Source organism: Balaenoptera borealis (genome assembly GCF_965194805.1).
Source record: "Balaenoptera borealis genome assembly, chromosome: 7".
Lineage (NCBI taxonomy): Eukaryota > Metazoa > Chordata > Mammalia > Artiodactyla > Balaenopteridae > Balaenoptera > Balaenoptera borealis.
In genome coordinates this window covers 70,919,806-70,933,704 of record NC_138864.1, presented here as the reverse complement: position 1 = coordinate 70,933,704, position 13,899 = coordinate 70,919,806, and the positions used below count along the sequence as shown (strand labels likewise).

The 13,899-nt window shown below is 39.2% G+C and overlaps 1 protein-coding gene across 4 annotated transcripts in view; it reads left to right on the top strand.

Moving 5' to 3' along the window:
• The window catches only part of ASB4 (ankyrin repeat and SOCS box containing 4), a 125,886-nt gene extending 112,922 nt beyond the window's left edge, over positions 1-12,964 (top strand). For 2 of the 4 annotated variants that reach the window (XM_082398513.1, XM_082398512.1), the window contains 2 exons: positions 2,270-2,383; positions 3,311-5,590. In XM_082398513.1, the coding sequence (XP_082254639.1) occupies positions 2,270-2,383; positions 3,311-3,499 (303 nt within the window). In that variant the 3' untranslated portion in view covers positions 3,500-5,590. Of the gene's footprint in view, positions 1-2,269; positions 2,384-3,310; positions 5,591-10,177 lie in introns of those variants that run through there. The other 2 variants (XM_082398516.1, XM_082398514.1) reach the window with 2 other exon arrangements.
• Positions 12,965-13,899: the final 935 nt, after the last annotated feature.

Below are 13,899 nucleotides of genomic sequence, written 5' to 3'. Positions count from 1 at the left end.
GGCCCTTCTTTCAGGTGACCTTGGTATACACACACACACACACACACACACACACACACACAACTGGGCATTAAAATACTCATCCTTCTGTCTCAGTTTTTCCTGAAGTCCCAAGACATTGGGTACTTACCACCTCACATTGAAAAATGCAATGCTAGACCACCTATGAAGGACTTGTAAAGGAGGTGAGGAAAACCAGTTTTGTGACTTTTTGCCCAATACCAACAGGTGGAGGTTGGAGGTTGAGAAGGACCAGGAAATTAGGAAGAAAATTTCTTTGGAAAAAGTTGTGTAAGTGTGGAGGCATGCCTCCTTTCTAGTGGTAGGCATACTGGTTTATTATAACGGATAAAACTCAGGAATAGACAATTAAAAGAGATGCATAGGGCGAGGCATGGGGGGGTGCACAGAGCTTCCATGCCCTTTCAGAGCATGTCACCCTCCTAGTACTTTAATGAGCTCACCCACCTAGAAGCTGCCCAAACCCCATCTTTTAGGGACTTTCATTATGTAGATATGACTAATGAAATCATTGGCCATTGGTGTTTGAACTCAAACTCCAACCCTGGATGTTGGAGTTTGAGTTCAATCAAACTCTTTCTCTGGAGGTAGGAGGCAAGGTGTGTAAAAGTTCCAATCCTCTAATGAAGGATTGGTCTTTCCAGTAACCAGTCCACCTCTTGAAGCTCTCTAGGAACCCCACTAAGACTCACTTCATTAGCATAATGGAAATGGTGGAAAGGAGCTCTTTGTCCAGAACCAGAGGCAAAGACCAAACATGTATTTCCTATTATACCACACCCACAAATACCTCCTTTCCAACTGCAGCTTGAAACAAGCCTAGGCTATGGGAGAGGAGAAACTTTTAAATAAAATTTGGAGTTTCAATTATTCAACTAAAATGGACATTTTTATTACTGAAATGACATTTTTCTCCTATCTAGAGTGACCAGAGTACTTTTTATTATTAAAAATTAAGTAGAAACAGGTGTGAGTCCTGCCTGAGGTATCATGCCAGGAGTGGAGAAGGGTTCCAGGCAGTGGGTTTGTGTGAGCAGGAGAAAGCGATAATGAAGCTGTGTTTTTGTTTTACCCTTTGAAGTACCTCTCTTTCAACACAACTGTTACATTTGCTGATGCTGCACATGTAGACAGGCCTATAAGTGGATGCAGGCAGGCACACAACACACACACACACACACACACACACACACACACACATGCACCTTTCTACCATTTAGGATCTACAGTTGAACTCATCTCCTCCAAGAAATCATTCCTGGTTAGCGCCACTCACAGAGCTCTCCCTCTTGCAATTTTCTATAATTCCTCTTTTTCAAACCCTATAATCTAACACTTACGTATGTGAATCAACCGTACATCTCCATTGATCTTCTCTTGTTTCATTTACGTGTTTTTGCTTCTCATTCTTATAGTAAGCCTCTCACCAGAAACCAGTGTGTTTTACTTTGGGGTATGTCTCATATATTCCTCCATTGTCACTTAATAAAGGCTGCATGATTGATTAATCAGATACGTCCAAATTTCATGGTAACATCAAAGGTTGGCTAAATATCCAGTTTAGTCTAAAACCTAAAGCTAAATCTTTCTGCCTCCTGATGGAAATGCTGGCCACCTCGACTCGGCTTTCCAGTTTTTTTTGGCTGGTCAATGAACTGTTGAACAGAGTGTGCTAATGAAATAACTAATCTTCATGTGATCTTTTATTGCTGATGAAGGTTAAAATGCCAGTGAGGGTGATTTGGTACGTGACATTAGTCCTCTTCAGGCACTGCACTGGGAAGACAGCTTTGGTTAACTTTCATGTTACTCTATAGTTTGTTTTACCTCATAGTCACCAGTAGGCTTGAGTTCTTGGATTACTAACATTCAGCTTTTTGCTAATAAAATTTTCTGTAGAACTAGGAGAATTTCCCAGACAGCTGGAAGTGTATTTTGAGACCAGCCTCTCTCAAAATTGCTTTTACGAGCAGGGGATGCATTTCATCAGGCCCCCACCCTCTTTGTTAGCACCTCTTTTTCACTTGCTCCTGGATGATGAAGGAAATTAGTCTTATGTTATTAATCCTCCCATCCACCATGGGGGCTGACAGTGTGTTTGAATACTCAAAGGCATGAGACTTCTCAAAAGCATTTCAGGGCTCCAAAGAGGCTTATCGGTCCATGAAGTCTTGACGTCTCTGTGAGTGGAAAAGATGAATCATATATGTGCAGTGAACAAATGAAACTCTATGGTGTCTCTCTGCAGGTGATACAGGCTTGCCATTCTTATCCCAAAGCAATCGAAGTTGTCGTCAATGCCTATGAACATATCAGGTGGAACGTAAAGTGGAAAAGAGCTATCCCTGATGATGACTTGGAGGTAAAGCATCAATTCACTTCCTGTGGGTTTTGCTCTAAAGTACTTCCATACTGCAATGGAAGTGCAGGAAATTCTAATTCAAAAAATGGGTTTTGAGAATGCTTTTAAGAATTTGAGGATGCCACTCAAATACAACAAGACAAAGGGTTATAAAATGCAGGTGTGAGAATAAATAAATAAATAAATAAGTAAGTAGTGCTTAGGAACATCTTGGGAGTTTCTCCATCTAAGGGCAAGTTGAACAGTTATATAAAGGTGACAGTTTTACTTTCTTCCCATCAATTTAGATGAATTTAATAATAAGAAGAAGAAGAATATTTGGGATTGCTCCTATAGCATTTTTATCAGAAGATTAAATTGTTTTGTGTAGATTATGTAACTCACTTTAAAAAATTGCCTTATTATTATAGATTAATTAATATTAATAATTATATAGATTAATTAATTATATAGATTATTTCATTCACTTTTAAATAACCTGAAGTCTGTAATAGGCAGGTAACAGAGCATTAACAGCTTTGTGATGAGTCATGCAGAAAGCCACTGGCAAAGCTGAGTCGTCAGGCTACCTATGGGCTTTGCTGCCTTTGTGAACCAGCGCTTCCACCTAGCCTCATATCCTTGGTTTTAGCTGTCACAGGCTGTCCCCAGCACGGGAGAGATGTTGGGCACAGAGTACAGAGCTCACGGCCTAGAGGCTAATGGCTTAGGTGCAATCGTATTCTGCTACTTATTAGCTATCTTAGCTTTAAAAAGTTACTTAGCCTGCCTTAGCTTCATTATTCATGTTTAATTTTGCCTCCCCATCAGAGACCGTGGAAAGCTGCCATCATGTATAAAGTAGGGATTAAACACATCACTATTGATTTCTATTGATGTAAACTTTGAGGCTTTTCTGACTTTAACATGTCTTGCCTTCCTTTTCAGAGATACTGGGATTTTTACCACTCTCTCTTCACTGTGTGCAGTAACTCTCCAAGGACTCTCATGCATTTATCAAGATGTGCCATTCGAAGAACGTTACACAGCAGATGTCACAGAGTAATTCCTTTGCTTTCCCTCCCATTGTCATTGAAAAAGTACTTGCTTTTAGAGCCAGAGGGAATCATTTATTAAGCCTTATGAGACAGAAGATCCCAATCCTAGATGTTTAAGTGGACTCGCTGAGTAGACACAGTTTGCATAAATAAAATGGTACTTGGGTTGATTATAACACTTCAGGGATTTAAAAACACTTTACAAACACTATGTCATTAATCCTAGAGTATCACGGTTAAGGGAAATAAACAAGAGGTAAAGTTAAGGTAGTCTCAAAAACAAGAGCGTATCCAGAAGGTCCTGACATAACAATAATAATTAGGATGTATAGTGCTCTTACTTGGTGCCTGCTATAATTTTGTAAGATTTTTCATATGTTATCTCATTTGAAATGGGACCCAGGTTTTCTTACAACCAATTTCATTCTCTCCCTTATCAGTAATAAGTTTACGTTACCATTCAGTTGGCAAAATGCCAGGCTTTAGGATGGGCCTCTTAATCTTGGTGTCCTCCACCCACTCCCACTTAGCAGAAATTACTATGGCTAGTTCTGCAAACTCCTTTCCATATACTAAGCTCCTCAACTTACTTTTAGTGAAGAAAGCACGAGCATAGTCAAAACAAAGAAATCTTTGAGTCAAATTAGAAATGAAAAACAAAGATCAGTCCACTTGAAAGTCAAAATGGACATTTTAACACACTCTCATTGAACCAAAGACTGGAGATGCAAAGATGAGTCCGAAGGGAGGACTCCTGCCCTCCAGGATCTCACCATTTAGCAGAGGATCCGGACATATAAGCAGGGAACTGCAGTGTCAAATGTCAGGGGCAAGAGTAGAGGTGCAGATTCATTCTTAGTGCTTGCCTTTCAAAGTCATGTTTCTGACATGAAGTGTGGTTTTCTTTGAAGCATGATGATAAAGAGTGAAGGGATTGTGTGTAGTGGAGAGATCTCTGGCTGCTATGAGTGTAAATGTAAATGGATTCACTTTAAGTTTCCAGGCACATGTACTTATTTTTATTTTAGAATGATTTCGTGCATAGTGCTTTCCCAAACTCCCTGGGGAAAATATTGCACACTCAGTGGCTCCCATGTGTGTGTGACAAGTTTAGGAAAATGTGTGCAAGGAAACGTGCGAAGGGAAAGACTTAGGTTGATTACTTTGGTCTTTTTATGTAACAGACTGACATTTCAGAGCATTTTAGCTAGAAGATAAGGAGCACTTTGCTGGCGATGGCCAGCTGCGGAAAGCACATGGAAAGACTTTTTGAAAATGGTAAAAGTTTGAGAAACTTGGAAAGACTAGTGTGTTAATCAGGTTTGTTAGCAGTTTGCAGAAAGAGAAACGTAGATGATTAACCTCTGGACCTCATGGTCTATGAGGCCAACTTCGCTTCACTTTTTGTTCTTGCTAATCACTTTTAGATAAGCTCATTGACTCTTAGCATTGCCTTTTAGAGGTTACAGCAGAAGTAATTAAGCACAAACAAATCTATTTGCCAGTTATGAGCAGGGTTTTTTTGTTGTTGTTGTTGTTGTTGTTTGTGGTGTGTGTGTGGTTCTCCATCTTGTTTAACCTTAGATGCTTGAGTTTGGAGTAGAGATGATGTCAAATATTCCACTAGCTTGACACCTAGACTCTGCTTCGCATACTGGGATTTGCATATTCCTGGTGCCGTGTAGGAAAAATCATAAGTGGATACACTAATCTTTCTGAAGTATCAGTTCTACTCAGATATTTTGGGAGAAATATTTTGTACTAAAATAAGATCTGTATTATGGAATAGAATACTGTATTTGTATGAACTATTCATAGAAAATATGATCCTTCAAAAAACAGTTTGCTTGCAGCAAGTGGTGTTAGAACACATTCTAGAATGCCAGGCAGAGGTGCTGCCCTCCAGCTTCAGGAATATTCTGGCAGAAATATTTGTGATGCTGTGACTTAGGCAATAAAGTTGATGCTGAGGACAAAGGGAGAGGATGTTCCTTGCATGGGGAAGTAACGTATCTCAGTGGGCCTGCTGTGCTTAAACATTCTGTGTTAATCTAGCATATGATACAGGACTACTTGCTTTGAACGGTTTATTTGTGGATTTAAAGTTATTTCTCCTCATCTTTGAACTTTCATTTAGAGAACTTAAATAAAGCTCTTCTCTTTCCTTTCATCTTTGTGAGTTATTTGCCGATAAGACTTTTTCCTAGCTGACTTTTCAGCAGTTAGACTGAAGAACTCTACATGATTCATTGCTTTATTCAACATTGGGAAAGAAAAAGAGAATGAGGAAATGTGCCTGTAAATAAATAATACTTTCAAAAGAAAGTAAAGGGTAAACACAAATAAAACACAGGCTATTGCTATAGGAACAAGAGAGTTTTAATAATAATAAATTGTACTGAATCATACTCTTCCATCTGTCACCATCTCTGTCCTCCTGGGTTTCTAATTTCTTTTCATTCTCACCATTCAAGCAACCATGGGCAGGAGAAACAGAGGAAATTATATCCTCATGATACCATTGTTACTTTTTGTAAATAGTCACTTAATGACTGTAGGTTCCATGGGAAGAAGAATCTTTGATATGAGGGAAAGACCACCCATCCACTTTTCTCCTTTCTCAGGAGCTAGACACACTTGAGTTCTATTTTTTAATCACCTAGTGTTACATTGTCACTTTGTCCTTCCATCCTGAACCCAGCGGCTTCTAATAAAAAACACAGCAGTAAAAAGCTGATTGTAAGGATGAGAAAAGTAACAAACCATTTGCAGTGGCTTATCAATGTTGGAAAAAACAGCTGAGCCTTATATTTTTGTTACTCATCTGATTGTTTATGAAGAACTCTTGAAGTTTTAAACGGCACACTTTCAAAACTTTTTTGAAAAATCCAATTACTCACTTATTTTCTTTGAAACACAGACACCATAGCTAATATATGGAAGGAATTCATTGTCATTTCCTTTGGAGTATAAACAGATTCTTTACCATTAGATGTTAAGAATTTTGGCTCTGGTGCCTGTCTATCCGGGTTTATATCCTGACTCTCATCCTTATTTGACCCATTATCTAGAGAAAATGACATGCTTGCTCCATGCCTCAATTTCCTCATTTTGGGAATGATAATGGTACCTACTTCATAAAACTTTTATATGATTGTTTTGAGGTGCAGGGGAGGAAAAAGTTTTACTTGACTCTTTTAGGGTCCTTGGCTGGGTCGAAGACATTAACAGGAGGAAAGCATACAAATTTACTTAATATAAGTTTCACATGACATGGGAGCCGTCATAAGGAAATGAAGACCCTGAAGAAACAGACTTGAGTATGTTTATGCTAGGTTTGATGATGAGTGGACAGTTGTGTAGCAATATGATAGGTTAAGGAGTATGAGGTCAGTGTAGTAAACTGGGGGAAACTGGGACCTATTCGTTAGGATTCTTCTTGGTGTCCCTTTGTCTTAGAAGATAAGAATGCTCCTTTCCTCCAGATTTAGGGAGGGCACCTCCCACAGGAGGGTTTTATGATTTGTTTCAGGGAAGAAGGGGCAGGGATGGTCAGAGTGATCTTCCTGCTTCTGCTGTTTTCTTAAACTCCTTCAGCTTAAATTAGTCACTATGCCAAGGTGCTATCTATGGGAATAGTGTGTCTGGAGCCCCATCAGAGGGTTAAATTGTTAGTACATTAAAGCACACAGAACAGAGCATGACATTCAGTAAGCATGTTTTTTTTTTTTTTTTTGTCTGTGTTGGGTCTTCGTTTCTATGCGAGGGCTTTCTCTAGTTGTGGCAAGCGGGGGCCACTCTTCATCGCGGTGCGTGAGCCTTTCACTGTCGCGGCCCCTCTTGTTGCGGGGCACAGGCTCCAGACGCGCAGGCTCAGTAGTTGTGGCTCACGGGCCTAGTTGCTCCGCGGCATGTGGGATCTTCCCAGACCAGGGCTCGAACCCGTGTCCCCTGCATTGGCAGGCAGATTCTCAACCACTGCGCCACCAGGGAAGCCCCCCCAGTAAGCGTTTTAATATTATTATTGCCTTTGTTATTGTCATAATCATTATTATTTAGGGAGAGCTTTCTATCAGTGAGTAATATTTTCTTAGAGTGAAGCTATAGCTGAAGGTGATGTGTGGTAGATTTCTGTTCCCTTTGGGAAATACTTTTTGAGCTTTTTCTATGTGCCAGGCACTTTGCTGGCTGCTGGGAATCAAAGGGGGAACAAGGCAAACCAGGTCCCTGACCTTCCTGGGCTTTTTTGAGGTGGAGGATGGAGACGGAAATAACATTGATGTGGAGGATTAGCAAAGAGGCAAACTGATTAATTTGTGAAACTTTGCCCTTTTGTAAATGGGTTTATCAAGGATGCAATCACTCCTTTTACTATTTAATGAAGGCTGTGGAGTCACTTGAAAATGTATCCTGTGGATAAAGAGGGTTGATCAGCTGTTTCCATCTTCTTGGAGGGAAGAGTAGGTGAAGGTTAACTTTGTAGCAGGAGGAGTATGGATTGGCAATGAGATTCCCAGCAGTGAGGGTTACTGCATATCAAAATGAATGAACAGGGAGGATTGGAGGATTTCACTTAATTATTCTTTCACTTTCAAGAATTTATTCAGTACTAATATGTGTGTGGTTCTGTGCAAAATGTGGAAGGAAGAGGGGAGTGTTGGTACCAATTCACTGCAAGATTCACTTTCAGTAGCTCAAAGTTTTTGTTTGTTTGTTTTTTACTATGTAGTAAGAATAAAAGGTATACAGTGGAAAACACAGGAAGAAGCCTCTTTGACATAAATCACAGCAAGATCCTTTTTGACCCACCTCCTAGAGAAATGGAAATAAAAACAAAAATAAACAAATGGGACCTAATGAAGCTTAAAAGCTTTTGCACAGCAAAGGAAACCATAAACAAGACGAAAAGACAACCTTCAGAATGGGAGAAAATATTTGCAAATGAAGCAACTGACAAAGGATTAATCTCCAAAATTTACAAGCAGCTCATGCAGCTCAATATCAAAAACACAAACAACCCAACCCAAAAATGGGCAGAAGAGCTAAATAGACATTTCTCCAAAGAAGATATACATACTGCCAACAAACACATGAAAGGATGTTCAACATCACTAATCATTAGAGAAATGCAAATCAGAACTACAATGAGGTATCACCTCACACTGGTCAGAATGGGCATCATCAAAAAATCTACAAACAATAAATGCTGGAGAGGGTGTGGAGAGAAGGGAACCCTCCTGCACTGTTGGTGGGAATGTAAATTGATACAGCCACCATGGAGAACAGTATGGAGGTTCCTTAAAAAACTAAAAATGGAACTACCATATGACCCAGCAATCCCAATACTGGGCATATACCCTGAGAAAACCATAATTCAAAAAGAGTCATGTTCCACAATGTTCATTGCAGCTATATTTACAATAGCCAGGACATGGAAGCAACCTAAGTGTCCATCAACAGATGAATGGATAAAGAAGATGTGGCACATATATACAATGGAATATTACTCAGCCATAAAAAGAAACGAAATTGAGTTATTTGTAGTGAGGTGGATGGACCTAGAGTCTGTCATACAGAGTGAAGTAAGTCAGAAAGAGAAAAACAAATACCGTATGCTAACATATATATGGAATCTAAAAAAAAAAAAAAAAGGTTCTGATGAACCTAGGGGTAGACAGGAATAAAGATGCAGATGTAGAGAATGGACTTGAGGACACAGGGAGGAGGAAGGGTAAGCTGGGATGAAGTGAGAGAGTAGCACTGACATATATACACTACGAAATGTAAAATAGATAGCTAGTGGGAAGCAGCCGCATAGCAGAGGGAGATCAGCTCGGTGCCTTGTGACCACCTAGAGGGGTGGGATAGGGAGGGTGTGAGGGAGACACAAGAGGGAGGGGATATGGGGATATATGTATACGTATAGCTGATTCGTTTTGTTATACAGCAGAAACTAACACAACATTGTAAAGCAATCATACTTCAATAAAGATGTTTAAAAATAAAAGGTGTACAGTGGGTTTTTAAAATTAGATGCTATCTAACTGAGCTATTTTTCTGTCAGCCTGCCGTAAAATGGTTGATTAGAAATGATTTTCAAATTTTATATTTCAGTGATAAATTGCCTTCTTCCTATGTTTGGTCGCAGTTGTCACTGATGAGAATCAATGCATGAAATATGCAAAAACATCCTTCAAGAGGCAGTTGATTATTTTCTTTCTTTTCTTATTTTTTCCTTTTTCTTTCTTTTTTTTAAATTGTAGTGACACTAAGTAGATTAGGTGTGCTGAAATTTCTTCTTTAGTAATTGGTTTTCTCAGATAGAGGTATGCCTCAATGATATTGTATAACAACTATGCAAATATATGCTAATCCAGCCAAGGAAATATAATAATGATGCCACCTTGTACTTTTTAAATTAAAGACACCAGTGGATTCATTCTTAGTGCTTAATCAAGCACATTAGAATTGACAAAACAGAACTATCATCATGGGGCGTTTAAGGTGATTTTGAAGTAGAAGTTAGGCACCAGGGGTCTTCCTAAGGTCCAGGAGCCCAGACATTGCCCAGAGTCAGCAAGGGAAGACGTTTATTCACTGCCCCATATCAGATTTCAGGGAACCTGAACCTGTTTAATTGAGAAGATGTGGGAACCAATGGAGATTATAATCAATTTAATTCAGGAAGAAAGACAAAAAAACATAGCTGCCTTTCAAAACACAAACTCTCTCTCTCCCCTGTTCAGGGTCCTGGCAGGATGACTTTCATGGGCTGCATCAGCCGAACTCCTTTCCCCTGGCTTCTTGGTGGGTTCAGTGGGAAGACCAGCAGGAGACTGAAGAGCAGGAGGAGACAGAGATGGGGACACTTCCAGGCTCCTTCCCTGCTGAGCCTTCTCTTGGTGAGAATAGAATTGGTGGCTCTTCTCCAATGGTGGCTGAATTCCTTCCTCAAGGCCACAGCTCCCGTTATGAGCCCTTCTCCTAAGCTACTGTTCTCCACTTTTTTCCTTCAGACCTAGGGTATTCAAGGCTTCCTCTTGTTGCCTCTATCCCAGGTGCTTCATCATTCCTTGCTATCTACATTTCTATAAATATTCCTTGATGAAATTCTCTTCAATCACCCCTATTGAGTACGCAGTTTATTTCCTATAGGGATCTTGACAAATGCACAAACACACTTAAGACTTTGATAAGTCAGTGAGAGCTCAGTTGGTGGTCATAGTAAGTGCTGTCAGTGTTGAGGGAAGAGAGGGGTCGCTGTGGACCAGTGATCAGGCAGGTGGACTTGAGCTGTGAACTGAAGAAGGGTGGGGTAATAATTTGAGTAAAAGTAGGACAGCAGAAGGGGTGGAGTTTAAGGTGCGTAGCCTCAGTGAAGGGTTAACGCTATAACATACAGTGAGCATTCACCATCACCAATTAGACAAGTTTGACACAAGTAGAAGATGAACATTTATTGTAGAGAGTAGAGAATAATGTTGGCAGGGCTGGGTGGGATCAAATTATGAAACATCTTGAACCATGGGGAAGCAGCATGGGAAACCAATGGAATATTATTATTACCATAATTATTCTTTTGCAACCCTATAACTTTTATAGTAATAATAATTATGATACAACTACATAACATTTATATGATATGATTTTCAGAGCATCTTATGAGGCTTAATGCAGATAACTGCCTTTACCATTAACCTCAACTCTCCTTCCATGCCAAAAAAATATATATACAATTCTGAAGATTTAGATGTGAAAAAAATCTAAACAAAAGATTAAGAATCCCTTTTCTTCCCATGTAAAACACTCCAATCAGATGGAATAATTTACTTGAGCAAAAAGGAATGATAGCCTTGCATTTTTTAATATCAAAAAGCTAAAGAATTTTTTTAATTGCGTGAAAGAAAAAAAAGGAAACCTTTCTTCCAGGGCAAAAGAGGATGAAGGGACAGAGGCAACGTTTGGAGTTCGAGCGCTGTTTATAATTCTCGCCACAGCAGTGTTCAAGTGATAAATTGTTTACAGAAGCATTGACATAATGACAGTCCTTCAGGAGCCCCAGAACTCCCAGTATTGCTGAAGTCAGAGGGACAATGAAAGGCCTCTTCTTAGGATGATCCATCAGAGAAAAGCTTAGGCAACAGCGTTGTTTCTAAGTAACTTTGGCTGGTTCTACGATAAAGATACATACAAAGAAACTGCAAAGCTTTGCTCCCGTGCATTAGCAATACAGTGTGACACAGGGGGAAAAAATCTGAATTTTGGAATTCAGTAGTTGGGTTTTAATCTTGATTGTGCCACTTAATAACTGTGTGAACTTGGGCCAGTTTCTTAACCCATGTGTCAGTTTCTTTATTTGGATAGTAGTGATTAACTACCTGATTTGGGAACTAAATGAAATGATGCAAGTAAAGCATCAAAAGTGTCTTGTGTATAGTTGAACCTTAATAAATGCTCAGATGGTACATGCGTCTGCTGGGTGGGAGACATTGTGTGGAATACGTCTGAGGACATACAGAGTTTCTAAGACGTGCATGGCATGGACCACGGGCTTTTTATTGCATTTTAACTGCAATGATTTTTTCCTGTGGTACAAACTCTCTGAGGCAAACTGTTCCAGGCTGACTTCGTTAATGGTTCTCTGCTCTTGGCAGTTTGGCCTGAAGGAGGCAGTGTAGGAGAATTTTCTCCCTGCCATGAATCAGAGCAGTGGAACTACCAGCAGCTCTCAATTCTAAAAATAAATCCAAAATGACTTGAAGACTTAAATACAAGACATGACACCATAAAACTCCTAGGAGAGAACATAGGCAAAATATTCTCTGTCGTAAATTGTAGCAATGTGTTCTTAGGTCAGTCTCACAAAACGAAAGAAATAAAAGCAAAAATAAACAAATGGGACCTAATCAAACTTATAAACTTTTGTACAGCAAAGGAAACCATAAACAAAACAAAAAGACAACCTACAGACTGGGAGAAAATATTTATAAATGATGCAACCAACAAGGGATTAGTTTCCAAAATATACAGACAGCTCGATATCAAAAAAAAAAAAAACCCAATCAAAAAATGGACAGAAGACCTAAAGAGACATTTCTCCAAAGAAGACATACAGATGGCCAGCAGACACATGAAAAGATGCTCAATGTCACTAATTATTAGAGAAATGCAAATCAAAACTATGATGAGGTATCACTTCACACCAGTCAGAATGGCCATCATCAAAAAGACTACAAATAATAAATGCTGGAGAGGGTGTGGAGAAAAGGGAACCCTCCTACACTGTTGGTGGGAATGTAAATTGGTGCAGCCACTATGGAGAACAGTGTGGAGGTTCCTTAAAAAACTAAAAATAGAGTTACCATACTATCCAGCAATCCCACTCCTGGGCATATATCCAGAGAAAACTCTATTTTGAAAAGATACATGCACACCAATGTTCAGAGCAGCACTATTTACAATAGCCAAGATATGGAAACAACCTAGGTGTCCGTCGACAGACGAATGGATAAAGAAGATGTGGTATACACACACATACACACACACACACACACACACACACACACACACACACACACACACACACAATGGAATACTACTCAGCCATGAAAAAGAATGAAATAATGCCATTTGCAGCAACATGGATGGACCTAGAGATTACCATACTAAGTGAAGTAAATCAAACAGAAAAAGACAAATACATGATATCACTTATATGTGGAATCTTAAAAAATGCTACAAATGAACATATTTACAAAACAGAAATAGACTCACAGACATAGCGAACTTATGGTTACCAAAGTGGAAAGGTAAGGAGGGATAAATTAGGAGTTTGAAATTAGCAGATACACTCTACTATATATAAAATATATAAACAACAAGTTCCTACTGTATAGCACAGGGAACTATATTCAATGTCTTGCAATAAACTATAATGTAAAAGAATCTGAAAAAGAATATATTTATATGAATAACTGAATCACTTTCCTCTATACCAGAAACTAACACAACATTATAAATCAACTGTATACTTCATTTTAAAAAAGTAAAATTAAAAAAAATGCAGCTCTGAAGAAAACTAAACCGGAAAGCTCAAGGAAGACAAAAAGGTCTGTGGCAACTTTCATTAATCTCCTGGTTACAGTTTCAAACAAACCTGCTCTGCCCTTCATAGGAGAGAGATCTGGGAATCAGGAAGAGGTCTTAGAACCACAGTTTCTATCCTGTGTTTACATAATCTGGAAGAAAAATAAAATTGCAGTTAGTTTCTCTCTGTGTAGCAAAGAAATGGACAGTTTCATTAGTAATTCCATTCATTTGATTTCGTTTCTTTCTGTCCTACTTCCCTTTCTCTCTTTCTCCCTTCCTCTCTTCTTCTCCCTTTCCTTCTTATCTCTCTTCCTCATTTTTGAGTGTATTTTTTGCCTCTGCTTGGCCAGGATCTCAGTGTGAGCCACGCAGAGGCCATGCTGGTGTATT